This window comes from Ovis canadensis, chromosome 4 (assembly GCF_042477335.2).
Source record: "Ovis canadensis isolate MfBH-ARS-UI-01 breed Bighorn chromosome 4, ARS-UI_OviCan_v2, whole genome shotgun sequence".
In the NCBI taxonomy this organism is placed as follows: domain Eukaryota; kingdom Metazoa; phylum Chordata; class Mammalia; order Artiodactyla; family Bovidae; genus Ovis; species Ovis canadensis.
The window spans coordinates 52,216,238-52,231,813 of NC_091248.1; the positions used below are offsets into that span (position 1 = coordinate 52,216,238).

Sequence of the window (15,576 nt, forward strand, 5' to 3'; positions counted from 1 at the left end):
CTAGAGATTGTGATATGATGAATTCTTTAAGTAAGCAATCGAGAGGGGGTGTGCGAGCAGCTTAAGTTTTTTTCATATTTAAGAGTCCATAAAAATCATTAGCAGTCTATATATATATACTTCCCTCATAGCTCAGTTGGCAAATCATCTATCTGCAATACAGGAGACCCGGGTTTGATTCCTGGGTCGGGAAGATCCCCTGGAGAAGGAAATGGCATTCACTCCAGTGTTCTTGCCTAGAGAATCCCATAGACAGAGGAGCCTGGCGGGCTCCATACATACATACACACACACACTTCTTCTGTAACCTAGAATCTATTTAAAAAGAATGTGCTCTCCTATTTAAAAAAAAGACACTAAATTCAGATCTAGCTTCTTGTATGAGATCATTGCCAAGTAACGCTACCTTGCAAGTCACTTAAATTCTTAACCTCAGTTTCTCAGTGAGAAGCAAAGTTAACAATGATGGCACTATCCATACTTATTACAATTTTTATAAACAATAATAGCAATAGTAATGGTAATAAGTACAAATAATTTATTCATTTCAATTTCAAAGCACTTCCACTTGTGGCCATATGTGATTTTTAGTATATGACAAGCCCTATAAATAAGGAAACCAAACACTCAGAAAAATTACAGTGACCTAACTGAATAACAGCAACAGTAAAGTAAGAAAAAGGCTTCTTTATCAAAGGTAACTAGGACTACTTTTAACTCAACTCATAGTAATATCAGCAAGAGTACAGATGTGTAAAGGGCAGAGCTAGGACTACAACCAGATCTATTGATGCTTTACTGATGTTTCTGATATTGGCATTACTTCAAGGAAGAAAATTATTCATGACATTGTATAGGAGACAGGGATCAAGACCATCCCCATGGAAAAGAAATGCAAAAAAGCAAAATGGCTGTCTGAGGAGGCCTTACAAATAATTGTGAAAAGAAGAGAAGCAAAAAGCAAAGGAGAAAAGGAAATATATTCCCATTTGAATGCAGAGTTTCAAAGAATAGAAGGGAGAGATAAGAAAGCCTTCCTCAGCGATCAATGCAAAGAAATAGAGGAAAATAGAATGGGAAAGACTAGAGATCTCTTCAAGAAAATGACAGATCCCAAGAGAACATTTCATGCAAAGACAGACTCAATAAAGGAAAGAAATGGTATGGACCTAACAGAAGCAGAAGATATTAAGATGAGGTGGCAAGAATACACAGAAGAACTGTATAAAAAAGATCTTCATGACCCAGATAATCACGATGGTGTGATCACTCACCTAGAGCCAGACATACTGGAATGTGAAGTCAAGTGGGCCTTAGAAAGCATCACTACGAACAAAGGTAGTGGAGGTGGTGGAATTCCAGTTGAGCTATTTCAAATCCTGAAAGATGATGCTATGAAAGTGCTGCACTCAATATGCCAGCAAATTTGGAAAACTCAGCAGTGGCTACAGGACTGGAAAAGGTCAGTTTTCATTACAATCCCAAAGAAAGGCAATGCCAAAGAATGCTCAAACTACCACACAATTGCACTCATTTCACTCCAATACTCTTGCCTGGCAAATCCCATGGATGGAGGAGCCTGATAGGCTGCAGTCCATGGGGTCACTAGGAGTCACTTTCATGCATTGGAGAAGGAAATGGCAACCCACTCCTGTCTTCTTGCCTGGAGAATCCCAGGAATGGGGGAGCATGGTGGGCTGCCATCTATGGGGTCGCACAGAGTCAGACACAACTGGGGCGACTTAGCAGCAGCAGCAGCAGCAGCACATGCTAGTAAAGTAATGCTCAAAATTCTCCAAGTCAGGCTTCAGCAATATGTGAGCCATGAACTTCCAGATGTTCAAGCTGGCTTTAGAAAAGGCAGAGGAACCAGAGATCAAATTGCCAACATCCGCTGGATCATGGAAAAAGCAAGAGAGTTCCACAAAAACATCTATTTCTGCTTTCTTGACTATGCCAAAGCCTTTGACTGTGGATCACAGTAAACTGTGGAAAATTCTGAAAGAGATGGGAATGCCAGACCACCTGACCTGCCTCTTGAGAAATCTGTATGCAGGTCAGGAAGCAACAGTTAGAACTGGACATGGAACAACAGGGTGGTTACAAATAGGTAAAGGAGGACGTCAAGGCTGTATATTGTCACCCTGCTTATTTAACTTCTATGCAGAGTACATCATGAGAAACACTGGGCTGGATGAAGCACAAGCTGGCATCAAGATTGCTGGGAGAAATATCAATAATCCCAGATATGCAGATGACACCACCCTTATGGCAGAAAGTGAAGAGGAACTAAAAAGCCTCTTGATGAAAGTAAAAGAGGAGAGTGAAAAAGTTGGCTTAATGCTCAACATTCAGAAAACTAAGTTCATGGCATCTGGTCCCATCACTTCATGGGAAATGGGGAAACAGTAGAAACAGTGTCAGACTTTATTTTGGGGGGCTTTAGAATCACTGCAGATGGTGATTGCAGCCATGAAATTAAAAGATGCTTCCTCCTCGAAAGGAAAGTTATGACCAACCTAGATAGCATATTCAAAAGCAGAGACATTACTTTGCCAACAAAGGTCTGTCTAGTCAAGGCTATGGTTTTTCCAGTGGTCACGTATGGATGTGAGAGTTGGACTGTGAACAAAGCTGAGTGCCGAAGAATTGATGCTTTTGAACTGTGGTGTTGGAGAAGACTCTTGAGAGTCCCTTGGACTGCAAGGAGATCTAATCAGTTCATTCTAAAGGAGATCAGTCCTGTGTGTTCATTTGAAGGACTGATGTTGAAGCTGAAACTCCAATACTTTGGCCACCTCATGCAAAGAGTGACTCATTGGGAAAAACCCTGATGCTGGGAGGGATTGGGGGCAGGAGTAGAAGGAGACGATAGAGGATGAGATGGCTGGATGGCAACACCGACACGATGGACATGAGTTTGTGTAAACTCCGGGAACTGGTGATAGACAGGGACGTGTGATGTGCTGCAGTTCATGGGGTTGCAAAGAGTCAGACATGACTGAGAGACTGAACTGAAGTGAATACATAATTTACATCTTGCCTTCAATACAGTATTTTTGAAATGTGTGTAAGGGTCTGTTTTTATCTAAGCTAATTAAGATATGGTAACAGGGGAGACAGAGTGTTAGGCATGTGTGATTTCTCAAGGGATATGAACAATGAGCAAGTTATCCCATCACTGTAATAAGTTTACTGATCCAATAAATGATTCTGTTAGTTGTGGCTATCTACTTTCATGGCAGAACATCTGTTCTTAGTAAGCTATACAGAACATCATACTAGTTGTGATATTTAGCAATTGGCTTAGCATATATAAAAGCTGGACATGCAGAAAGACACCTGAAAAATCTCGTAATTTAAAAGCTCCAATTAAAAAAAAGGCTTTGGTGCTACAGATTAAGCTTACAGGTAGAGCATGACGAATACATATTTATTTTACATGAGGAACACCCAAGTCATGAGGAAAATGCTGTACACTGGACCTCATGGAAAATGAGAGCTAAACAAACATGGCATTTGTGAACATATTTAAGTAATATAGATTTTTAAATTATTATTTCTATTCCTCTAAATTCATGAGAAAATTACCTTAGATAGGGAAATTAAGTTTGTTATAGTCAGAGTATTTTTGTATTAAATACTATGAAAGATACCATAAGCATTATTAGAGAGTAGCAAAAAAACCCAAAATATTCTTTATCTTCTATTAAATAAAAATTTTATGCTTAGAATCAAGGGACTTGTATTTATCTTTATTGGGTTCATAAAAAATAGTGCCAGTTTTTGCTTGTCATGGCTGTGACAAGTAAAGAACAAATGAAAAAAACTGACCAAATTTGGCATGACAGGCATAAGGCATTTGAAATCACCACTGTTATTTATAACTAAAATTCTTGTCATTTCACCAAGTAGATGCCAAGGCTAAAGATGTGAAAACTGAGAATCTAATTTACCCTTTCCTTCACCTCATATAAACTGTTTAACCAATCATGTGATAAATGAGAAAATTTTAAATTACTCAAGTATTAATTATAAGATGGATTTATAAGGCTAAAAAATAGCACAAAATATATGACATTAAAAGTAAAAGCCTGTCTCTTGGTCACCAAGTTTTACTCTTCAGAATTGATCAGTGTCAACTTTTGCTTTGACGTTTTCTTGTGGCTGCCATTATAATATCAATTAATTAGCTGTGATTTATAAATTTAAGATGTATATTTTCTCCTTTAAAAGCTACATTTTTTCAAAAAACAATCCTATTTATTACCACCTGTTTTAGGACTGTCTTTAGCAACAACAGGCTTCCCTGATAGCTCAGTTGGTAAAGAATCTGCCTGCAAAGCAGGAGACACGGGTTCGATTCCTGGGTTGGGAAGATCCCCTGGAGAAGGGAAAGGTTACCCACTCCAGTATTCTGGCCTGGAGAATTCCATGGACTGTATAGTCCTTGGGGTTGCAAAGAGTTGGACACAGCTAAGCGACTTTCACTTCACTAAGCAATGTTCAAAAAATATAATTGATATATTAATTAAATATTTTAACACACAGTTAAATAATGCATAACTTTTTACTTTGATTTGAATACCATCTAATATCATCTCACATTCCACTACTATTATACAATTACAGTTTGGAAAAAATGATAATATCTTTCTAGTTTTCTTCATTTCTGAGGTCAGCTACTCCATCCCACTCTCTTCATTTTCCGTTTTAATAGAAGAACTCCCGTGACTGTGATATATACATGCGTGCACCTGTGTACACGTGTGTGGTGGTTTAGTCATTAGATCGTGTCTGCCGTGGGAATGGAGTTGGGGCGTGAAAGAGAGAGAGAGGGAGAATTTTACATATTCTTAAAGTTAAAAAAAAATCAACCTTCTTGAGACTGACAGACATGGAGAACCAACTTACGGTTACCAGAGGGGAAAGTGGGGTAGAGGTATAAATTGTGGATTTGAGATTAGCAGATATATATTACTATATATAAAATAATAAAACAACAGGGACCTACTCTATAGCGCTGTATACAGGGAACTATATTCAACTATATTATAATAATCTATAATGAAAAAGAATCTTTGAAAATAATATATATGTGTGTATATCTATATATATGAATCACTTTACATCTGAAACTAACTCAACGTGGTAAATCAACTATACTTCAGTACGTAAAAGACAGAATCTTGGCAGCAGTTATTTTTGAAATTTAGTGTAAAAAAATTGAGGTCCTTATTTTATACCTTTTTGCTCAGCCTCATTCAAACCAGAGCTTTATATTGCTGAGTTTGTTTTGTTCTTCTGAGCCAGCCATTCTGTTAGGTTTCGAAAATAGAGATAAAGTTGGTAGCTTTGCTCACTTTTAAGAATAGAACTCAGTTTATAAGGAGAGTCAGTAATTCAGAAAATTCAGATTGAATCTTGTTCGTAAGATAGAATATGATGAAGATCACATAGATGAGGTCTGTTCTCATCTGAATTTAAAACAGTAAAACCACCTTTTCATTCTTCCTCTCTAATCAAAGATTTTTAAATTGTTCGCTGAACAAATATGACATTTCTGTCATTTGTTCAGGGAAGTAAGACTTCAGTTGAATTCATAAAATAAAAGTTAGGATTAGATTTCTACTTACATAAAACAATTTGAAGAAGTCAGTGACAGGCTTCTTCATGTGAATGTATAGCTAGACATTCTATAGTTGTGTTTGTTGGGAAAAATTTTAATATATAGGTTTATGTGTTATATAACTTGAAAGGGGAAGGATTGAGATTAGTCAGAAAGAAATAAATGTAATGAGAAATGTATAAAGGATCTATGAAAAAAAAGGTGAAATTAAGTTAAAGCTGATGAAGTGTAATTTTATAATCATGTTTTCCTTAAATGCATTCTTGAAAATGCACATATACATGTAATTATATAAAATTTAAATAAATTAAAAGGGACTCCCATTCACAGAAAGCTGAAAGAGGCTAAAATCCCTAATGAAACTTTGTATTTTTATACATTTTAATATATTTTTTATATTTCATATATGTATTTTTAAAAGTTCTTCTTTCCAAGTTAACATATAAGTGATTTTCTTAATTCCAATTACCATCTGTTTGAATTAAAGATATGTAACTTTCATATGAGTTCACAAAGTTTACAAGACCTTTGATTCTTTTCACTAAAGTAACTTTTTTTCATTTTTAAGTGAAATAATGGGGCAGTCAGTAAGCTATTTAAATAATTGCATAAATTTTGCCTACTTGGAATTCTTGGATCGCAGGCTACAAAACAGTGTGATAGCTCAAGTTATGTTAATCATTTGAGATATAAAAGTTTGAGATCACCATGTGAGAGGCAGTCAGAAGTGTTAATATCTAACATATGTAGTTCAGTTTACTGATTCAGGATCCTCTTCTCTCTTTTTTTTTTTTTTTTTTAGGATCCCCTTCTCTTTGTGTCACTGAGTATAGTACAAATGTATTTTCATGTCTGTGCTCTGTAATTATTTTGTAAATTGTACTTTGGTTAAAGTGACAATTATTTTTGTTTGTTTTGGAGTGCACTGACATATATATTCAAATATACTTTTATCATTTTATCCTGTTTTGTGAAGATTTGCAATGTCATTGCTAGCTTTTGGTGAACATTATTAGCCTTTATGAAGAAAACAGAGCATGTTAGGTCATATTTCACAAGGTGTGATAATGGTTTCTGCATTGTACTGCAGAAATTACAGTTTCAGAAGGTAGCCATTCAAATTCTGGATGGATTGTCTTAAATAAAACTGTTTCTCCAATTTGCTGAGTGTGTTATCAAGGAATGTAGGTATCTAGTTTTAACCAAAGTATGTTGTTCATGAATATGCACAGCTATTCAGTGAGCCATCTATAGTCAAACTGCTGTCAGTAGGTAGCTGCCTCCATGGAGGAGATCATGTGGGTTGGGCATTGCTTGAATAGCAGAAACATCATCTGTTATCAAACTTCAGCTTGGGTTTCTCTTTATAATATTATACATTATTTAATAATTATATTGTTTAATTATATATTCTATGACATTCAAAGTAATATGAATAACAGATATTTTAAAGAATTTCAGAGGTAGGAGGCATTTATAATAATTCATTATTACATAATATCTAAACTTTACTTGCTATCTAATACAGAGGTAAGAGTCATCATAAGAAGTGGTTATTTTTTTTAAGAGTACATGAGGATAGGAGAAAAGAAGAATTAATTGGAAAAGAAAAGCAATATGTGAGTCTAAATGCTGTGGTTCAAACTATAGTTGGGACAGTTGAGAAGGGGCAGACCTTATAAAGGAGAATGGAATACTAAGTTATAAGGCAGAGAAGTCATCGTGGACCATAAAGGTTAGGAAGCATTTCAGTGGATGGAGGAGGAGTACAAATTTTGAATCAGAACTCAGGTAAGAGAGAATGAGAACCCTGCCTTGATGGAGTAAATGATACATTTAGATCTTATGGTTTGCAGACAAGTTTAGTTGTGATGCATCAAGAAAGACCTAACAGATTTTAGCAGAAGGGCAGGGTGAATGTATGATGGAAGAAAATATATTCATAATATGAATAGTATGCGAACATTGCTGCTGCTGCTGCTGCTAAGTCGCATCAGTCGTGTCCGACTCTGTGTGAACACTAGCAAATATAAATTCCCAATATTGCATTCATCTTTTTGTTTTTTAGCTGATTTCAGAAAAACTAAAGTTTTACTTATTTTTAAAAAGTATTTCTTGGATTATAGTTGCTTTACAATGTTGTGTTAGTTTCTGCTGTACATCAAAGTGAATCAGCTGTACATATACATATATTCCCTCTTTTTTGGATCTCCTTCCCACTTAGGTCACCACAGAACATTGAGTAAAGTTTGCTGTGCTATACAGCAGATTCTCATTAGTTATTTATTTTATACATACTATCAATAGTGTATATAAAAATGATAGTGTATATATCCTAATCTCCCAATTCATGCCACCTCCCCTTTCCCCCTTGGTATCCATACTTTTGTTTTCTACATCTGTGTCTATTTCTGCTTTGTAAATAAGATCATCTGTACCACAATTTTCAGATTCTACACGCTATGTTACTGAGCAGGGATTTCATTATAAACTTAATGTAGATTCTGTGTTTAAAATTTTCAGTTCGGGGCACATTGAAGGGTAGATGTTAGTCACTATGCCTTCTGGATACTTCTTTTTTTTCTTTCGAGAAACTTGCATTCTCTTTTGAAGCTAAATAGGTTAATAATAGTTCCAAGTAGGAATATGCTTTAATTCTGGAACCCCAACATTTGTCAACTCACCTTATTTGTTAGATGTATTGTGTTAACTATCTTGAATTATTATTAAAGACATAACCTTAAAAATCAGAATCTATTTTTCGGTACTTTTTTGATAGTGGCACCAATAATTGAAGGTTTATGTGAAATTCACAATTAAACTTTCAAGTGGTACCTCTTGAAACATTTAATAATATTTTTATGATTATCCAGCAAAAGCCTTAGTCAGTGAAGTTGTATTACTAGATTTCACATGACTCAGCTCTGATACATAACTCACAAAAAAGGCTCAGAAAAAGGGAACCCTGGGAGATTGGGTTTAATAGGGAGGTGTGTTAATAATTATCAGCATTCACCTTAGAATACACTGTGACCTCAGCAGAAATTCTGGTTGAGTCCTTTCTTACCCCTATTTGTGTAGCATGTTAAGTCAGAAGACTGAATGGACAATTTTATGCCTTTTTTGTTCCTTTTCATAGAGCTAATTGAATTAGAGTAGTTCATTAAACAGTTGTGTCTCCAGTTCTTGAATGCCATTTATTCGCTTGCTGTAAGCAATGTGGAGAAAGGAAGAAATGACTATTTTTTTTTTTATCATTTGTCATATAAAATCTAGAATTTAGGAATAGTTAAAGCATGGCATACTTATCTAACACAAATACTTTCATTTTAGTGCCTGTATATTGAAGGTAAGCTCTAAAGTTCACATTGCAAAGAGACTTAAAAATTTACTGATAAAACAATAAAAAAAATTTACTGATAAAACCAATGCATCCAAAGAAATTGGTTGAGGGCAGGTTGAGGGGGAACTTGCAGGAAGAAAAGGAAAAAAAAAAAAAAAGAAGGATTCATGAAAGGCCAGATCAGAGACAGTGGCTTTGGAAATACTGATACAGTAGAAGGCTCCCCTGGTATTATTTATTGCCTTTCTCCTATTTGTTGAATGGATGTGGGTGATTAGAGAAAGTAAGTACTATGCGTGTCAGGGAACTGGGAAGTCATTTATGCAATGTTGGTGAAAGGCTTCTTCTCAGTTAGGTTTGTCCATGGATATTGTCTGACTTCTTTAGCACAGGGAAGGAGGGATAAGGACTAAAGTCTTGTAAGACCCACATTCATGGCTGCAGTGGAATGAAGACCCAGTGATGCAGAACTAGGGGAACTAGCTGCATTATAAGTATGGCTACCAAGTGGAATGGGCATCAGAGGTTTGAGGCCATGATGGTAGTAAATCCAGGTTCGTCTCTCCTCATAGTTACAGATAAAAATGTAATTTTAAAAGTTAAACAAGACAGTAATTATCTCCAAGCCCTGAAAATATGTATGGTTAGCAGGCAAGTTAGTTATGGGGGGTTCCTTCAGTTTGAATCAAAGTGGGAATATATGGTCCATGTCAAAGGTATAGCATAGGGAGAATGGCATGCCACCAGAAAATGAAGGCAGAAGCTTGTCATTCAGGCTAGATTAACAGTGGGTATTAACAGAGTAAATAGAAATATTGTAGCTTGAAGAGCATGAACATCTTAATTTATTTAATTCCGACAACCTCAAAAAATATTTGTGAACATCTATGATGAGTAAAGGGGATTCTCTGGTTGCTCAGAGGATAAAGCGTCTGCCTGCAATGCAGGAGGCCCGGGTTCGATCCCTGGGTTGGGAAGATCCCCTGGAGAAGGAAATGGCAACCCACTCCAGTGTTCTTGCCTGCAGAATCCCATGGACAGAGGAGCCTGGCAGTCTACAGTCCACAGGGTCACAAAGAGTTGGACACGACTGAGCGACTTTACTCACTTATGATGATTAAAAGGTCAGACCATACACGTAGTGTTTATTATTGTTGCTGAACGTCTTTGGGGAGATGTAGAGCTGGAGGTATCAGAATTAGGTAAGTGCTAACATAAGGACAGTAACAAAACTACAGATTTTAATTTCTTACAAAGAATTAACTATTCACAGCTATTGGAGAGTATTGAGTTTTGATAGTAGCTAGAGTCAACCTTTTCTGTGGTGGTTTGTTTTAAACAGGTTAAATTTGGTGGAGGTACACAATATTTTGGAAATGACAAGGGCCAAATGAGGGACAATGGCTTTGGAAATATGAACAAGTGAGAAATTAACTTTCACAAGCAACACAGACCTTCTTGAAGAGTAACTGAATATGCAGTAAAGATATTACAGGATTTTTAACTCAGATGACTGAGAAGGCAGAGGTGCTATTACTGCTTGTAACTCTCCCTCAGTGCACTGTGGAATATTAGATGATGATTCGTGATGTTAGTGTTGGGGTGTATTGTGGACTTTGTCATTTTCTCAGTGTAATAAGAAAGATTTTTTGTTGTTTTCAGCGGAATCAGGCAATTGGAAAAACTGCTGTGTTCAGTAGTAGATTAGGTTCTGAGCTAAAACTCATTTCTGTTTTCAACAGATTTGGCCAGTAGAATTAAAAAGAGGCTCTTTCTGAAAAACCCTAAGAGGATAAAAAGCTTTTCACATTGTGAAAGCTATAGACAATGATTTTAACCTGTATTTTCACAGTGAGGAGGAACATTGAGGGATCAGATGTCTTTTATGTGTTGTTTATCAAAGTGAAGAAAATGGGGTCATGAAAAGGACAAAAGTAGGGCCAGTGGAGTCTGTTCAGAAACACAGGGTGTTAAGAGAAAAGAAGAATTATGTCCCTGTGAAAAAGCAATAATCTTTGTTTTCCACCCCTCTTTTCCTAAGTCCCCCCTTGTCTACATATTTAGAGACTTGGTCATATATGTTTATAAACTACAAGGAAAAATTTGCTTTTGGAATGAGGACAGTACAGAATATGTGTCCCAGTGTTGATATAAATCGTATGTTAGATATGCCATGGTAGTGTTCTGATTTTGCAGTGGTTCAGAGATGGAGTGAAAGCCTACCAGCCAGCTATGCATAAAGCTCCAATGTTTACATGGCAAACAGACTTAAAATTTTAGTGATAAAACCAAATACATCCAAAGAAATTGGAAGGATGAGGGTTGAAAGAGAACTCTCAGAGGAAAGGAAGAGAGGACTTATGACAGTGTCATCATCAGATACTTATTTTATAAGTAAAGAATTATCATTTTAATTATATTTTCTTCTTTCATCTTGTCTGACTGCATGATTATAAGGTGACATGGTATCACTTAAGATTGAAAACAAGTGATAAAAAGTAAATAGTAGAACAGCAGAATTGACATTGGCATTAGGAGATATGGTTGAGTGGATAGATGCATGTTTATGGAGAAATTTCCTTCCATCAAGAAGGGGACACGATGGAGTGGATTTCCTTACATTCAAGCTAACCCTTTAGTCATACAACTTATATTAGTAACAGTGGATTGATTATATTTTGGGATTCAAATATCTGTATGTTTAAAAAGTTATTTATTTTGTGAAATGCCTCAAATATAGAAAAAGATAAACATAAGTACTTAATACTCACATTGAAAATGAATGTAATAAAAACCCAAGTGCCTCTTAACCTATAGGTAACAAATATTTTAATTTTGCTTTTTGATTCAGATTTTTAAACAAATATAACTGATCAGTTAGAGTTGAAAATCTTCAACCTTCTCCAAACAAAAGTTTGCTTTCTATGAGATTATAAAATAAGCCCTGTTATACGGGTACTTTAGGCTTCCCACATGGTGTTAGTGGTAAAGAACTCACCTGCAAATGCAGGAGACATAAGAGATGTGGGTTCAAACCCTGGGTCGGGAAGATCCCCTGGAGGAGGGCATGGCAACCCACTCCAGTATTCTTGCCTGGAGAATCCCATGGACAGAGGAGCCTGGCAGACTGCGGTCCATAGGGTCGCAAAGAGTCGGATACAACTGAAGCAACTTAGCACATATGCATACTGGTACCTGAGTTTAAATAATTTTAACATCCTTTCTTTAAATTTTAAATTCATTTTAATGATTAAGCAAAAGACACAGGAGTTTTTTTTTTTTTTTTACTTAAATGTTAACAGTGTAAACTGTCAAGTGGAAAAGTAGTTTTTAAAATTAGGAATGCTTAGTTCAGTTTTTTTTATAAAAAGGAATTGTTTCAAGTAAGTATGTTGTTTGCCCACCTAATACTTTACAATTTTGTGTTCTAGAGAACTTTTTTGGTACTTATGCGCCATATATTTAGTTTTCCATAGTGTAGAATTTTGAACAAAGAACTTCAGTGCTAAACTGGTAACATTGGTTACTTTGGGAGTTAAAGATTAGGTGGTATAGAATTTACCCTTCTAGATTACTTTGGTAATATTTAAAATTTTGTATAATGAGTGTATATTATTTTAGAATAAATAGGTAAATGTTGAATATACATTTTTAAGATTACCTTCTAAAATATATTAGTACCAATTTCACCTTTTCCTTTTAACAATAAATGTGATGGAAAAGAAGAAATGGATTTACACCTATACATGATATATATATATACACATATAAATATATACATATATATACACACACAATGTGTGTCTCACGTATATACATATCTCACCAATCAGGTAAGTATATTGTATACATATATTGCTCTTTCCATTTATAAAAATTATAAGGAAGTAACTTTTCTCTTTTTGATCATGCTATATCTATAATAATTTCAGGGGATACCATTATTTTTTCTTTACTTTCTTAAGAGAGAATGTTTTCTTTCTAACCCACAGTGATTAATAGTTATGATTTTCTCACATTTGATTGTGTTGCCTTGGAGGGGAGAAGTGATTCTCTTGCTAATTTAAGAAATTATCAATGAGTTAATAATTTTGACAAGCATACTCTGGGTTATATAACTGAAACCTGTTTATGAGCCATCAACAGAGAAAATATCCAACATAACTGATTTTGGAATCTAATATGTTATATTAATAATCATTTTCTTTTATCATACATGGTTTTCTATTTCTGGGAGTAATCAAACTTTGAGTAAATCAAAGGCAAGGAATATAGCTAATGTTACAAGAAAATTTTCTGTGTTGATTTATAATTTTATATTGCTTAAAATAGAGTGCTTACATCTCTGAGTTTCATTAGTTATATTTTAGTATACTTATCTATATATAAATAATATATAAATATATAAATTAACTAAAATTATTTGATCTAGATTTTATGTTTTACATGATGAGAGACATAATTTCAAAAGCTACCAATGCAGTTTTAAAAATGCTTTTTTTTCTACCTTGTTATTGCCTTACTGACTGTTATTTTATGTTACTTCTAGATGAAAGAGTGGCTCTGTTTAAACTGTCAGATGCAGAGAGCTCTAGGAGGTAACCTGGCTCCAATTCCATCATCACCCCAGCCCAAACCGAAGACTACCCCTGTTCCTGCATCAGCAGTGAGCAAGCCACCCACTCCGTCACAGCAGGTTTCTCCAAAGAAAGATGCTACACCCAAACAGGATGTCTCAAAGGTAGCTGAGTCTAAAAAGCCCCCACCGCTAGTGAAACAACCAACCCTTCACAGTCCCCACCCAGTCACATCCCAGCAGCCTCCTGAGGCAGAGTCCTCATCCAAGCCAGTCCCTCCCAAAGAGCCTTCTGTCTCATCTGAACCGGCCAAGGTCTCCATGGCTGATGATAAACCAGAGCAGCCCAAGACAGGAAAGCCAGCCACAGACATTGTGTCTTCATCATCGACAGCAACAAGACCGGATATTCCAGGCTCCAAAATGCCATCAAAGGATCAAGAGAAAGGAACTCCTCCTCTAAAACCAGACTCTGCCAAACCTTCTCAGAGTTTTCCACCAACAGGAGAAAAAGTTACCCCGGTAGATTCTAAAGTCATACCTCGACCTGCATCAGATACAAAAATTATTTCACATCCTGGACCTACTCCAGAGAGCAAAGATCAGAAACAAGTTGATCCAGTTCAGAAAAAGGACGAACCCAAGAAAGCACAAACCAAAATGAGTCCTAAGCCAGACACCAAGCTGATGCCAAAAGGGTCACCCACACCCCAGGTTCCACGACCCCCCACTGGACAAACTGCCCCTCTGTCTCCACAGCCCCCAAAGCCTCAGGAGCAGTCGAGGCGTTTTAGCCTAAATCTGGGAAGTATTACTGATGCCCCTAAATCACAGCCCACAACTCCTCAAGAAACAGTGACTGGGAAACTCTTTGGATTTGGAGCATCCATCTTTAGCCAGGCATCAAATCTGATCTCCACAGCAGGCCAGCCTGGGTCTCATTCACAGGGTGGGCCAGCGGCCCCAATAAAACAAGTCCCTCCTCCTTCACAACCACCTACTTCTCAAGGGCCACCCAAATCCACAGCACCGCCAGTACCTGCAAAGGTTCTACCTGTGAAAAAGGAAACCAAAGCTCCAGTAATTGAAAAACTAGAGCCCAAAGCTGAACAAATTTCAACAGTAAAAAGAACAGAAACAGAAAAGAAGCCTCTGCCTACTAAGGACAGCAAACCATCCACAGCTGAACCTCAAAAAGTTGTTCTTCCCCCCAAGCTGGAAGAAACCCCCAAACCAGAATCAGCCTGTCCTCTCTGCAAAACTGAACTCAACATAGGTTCTAAGGATCCTGCTAACTTCAACACTTGCACTGAATGTAAGAAACAAGTGTGTAATCTCTGTGGATTTAACCCTACACCGCACTTGACTGAGGTAAGCAATAGTGGTCTCACATATGAATGTGAGTATATGGCGTTAATTCAGAAATGTTTTGGTAGTCAGTTTTCCTAGCAAAAAATACATTTCTGAGTAAATAAAAACTGATATTGTTATCTTTGAAGGAACTTTAATTATTTATTAGGCTTAATGCTTTCTTATTAAACATTTATGTAATTTATACTTTTCTGGCTTAATGTACCAAAAAGTAAGAAGATGAAATGAGCTGATAACTTAAAATAATGATTATCCCATTCTTTTATTAATTAACATCCTATGGTTTTCACATGAAAACACAAAATAAGTATTGTAATTTACTGTTCCAACTGTCTCTCATCCTTCCAGTCTCTTTCATACATTAAAAAGAGAAGCTTGATTGATTGCAAATCCATAAACTACATGAGATCTGTTATTTACAAAAGTTAAGAGCTTAGTGTAAGTTAATATTGTCTGCTAGAAAATATTGGTTCAAGTATATAATACTTAGACTTTTTATAATCCTGTTTAAGCTGTTATCTGGCATAAATATATTAGAGTACTTCATTAGGAACTGTGGAAAGAAAAAGGAGTTATATGGATTTCAGTGACCAATGTCAAAGATTTTTTTTCTTTTAATGGGAAGACCAAAACACTTCTTCCATAGTGTAAAAAGCA

The 15,576-nt window shown here is 36.0% G+C and overlaps 1 protein-coding gene across 1 annotated transcript in view; it reads left to right on the forward strand.

Annotated features, from left to right (window-relative positions):
- PCLO (piccolo presynaptic cytomatrix protein) overlaps nucleotides 1-15,576 on the forward strand; it is a 371,908-nt gene that overhangs the window by 13,843 nt on the left and 342,489 nt on the right. Inside the window, exon 3 of the mRNA XM_069586655.1 lies at nucleotides 13,522-14,919. Coding sequence (XP_069442756.1) covers nucleotides 13,522-14,919 — 1,398 coding nt within the window. The remainder of the gene's footprint in view (nucleotides 1-13,521; nucleotides 14,920-15,576) is intronic.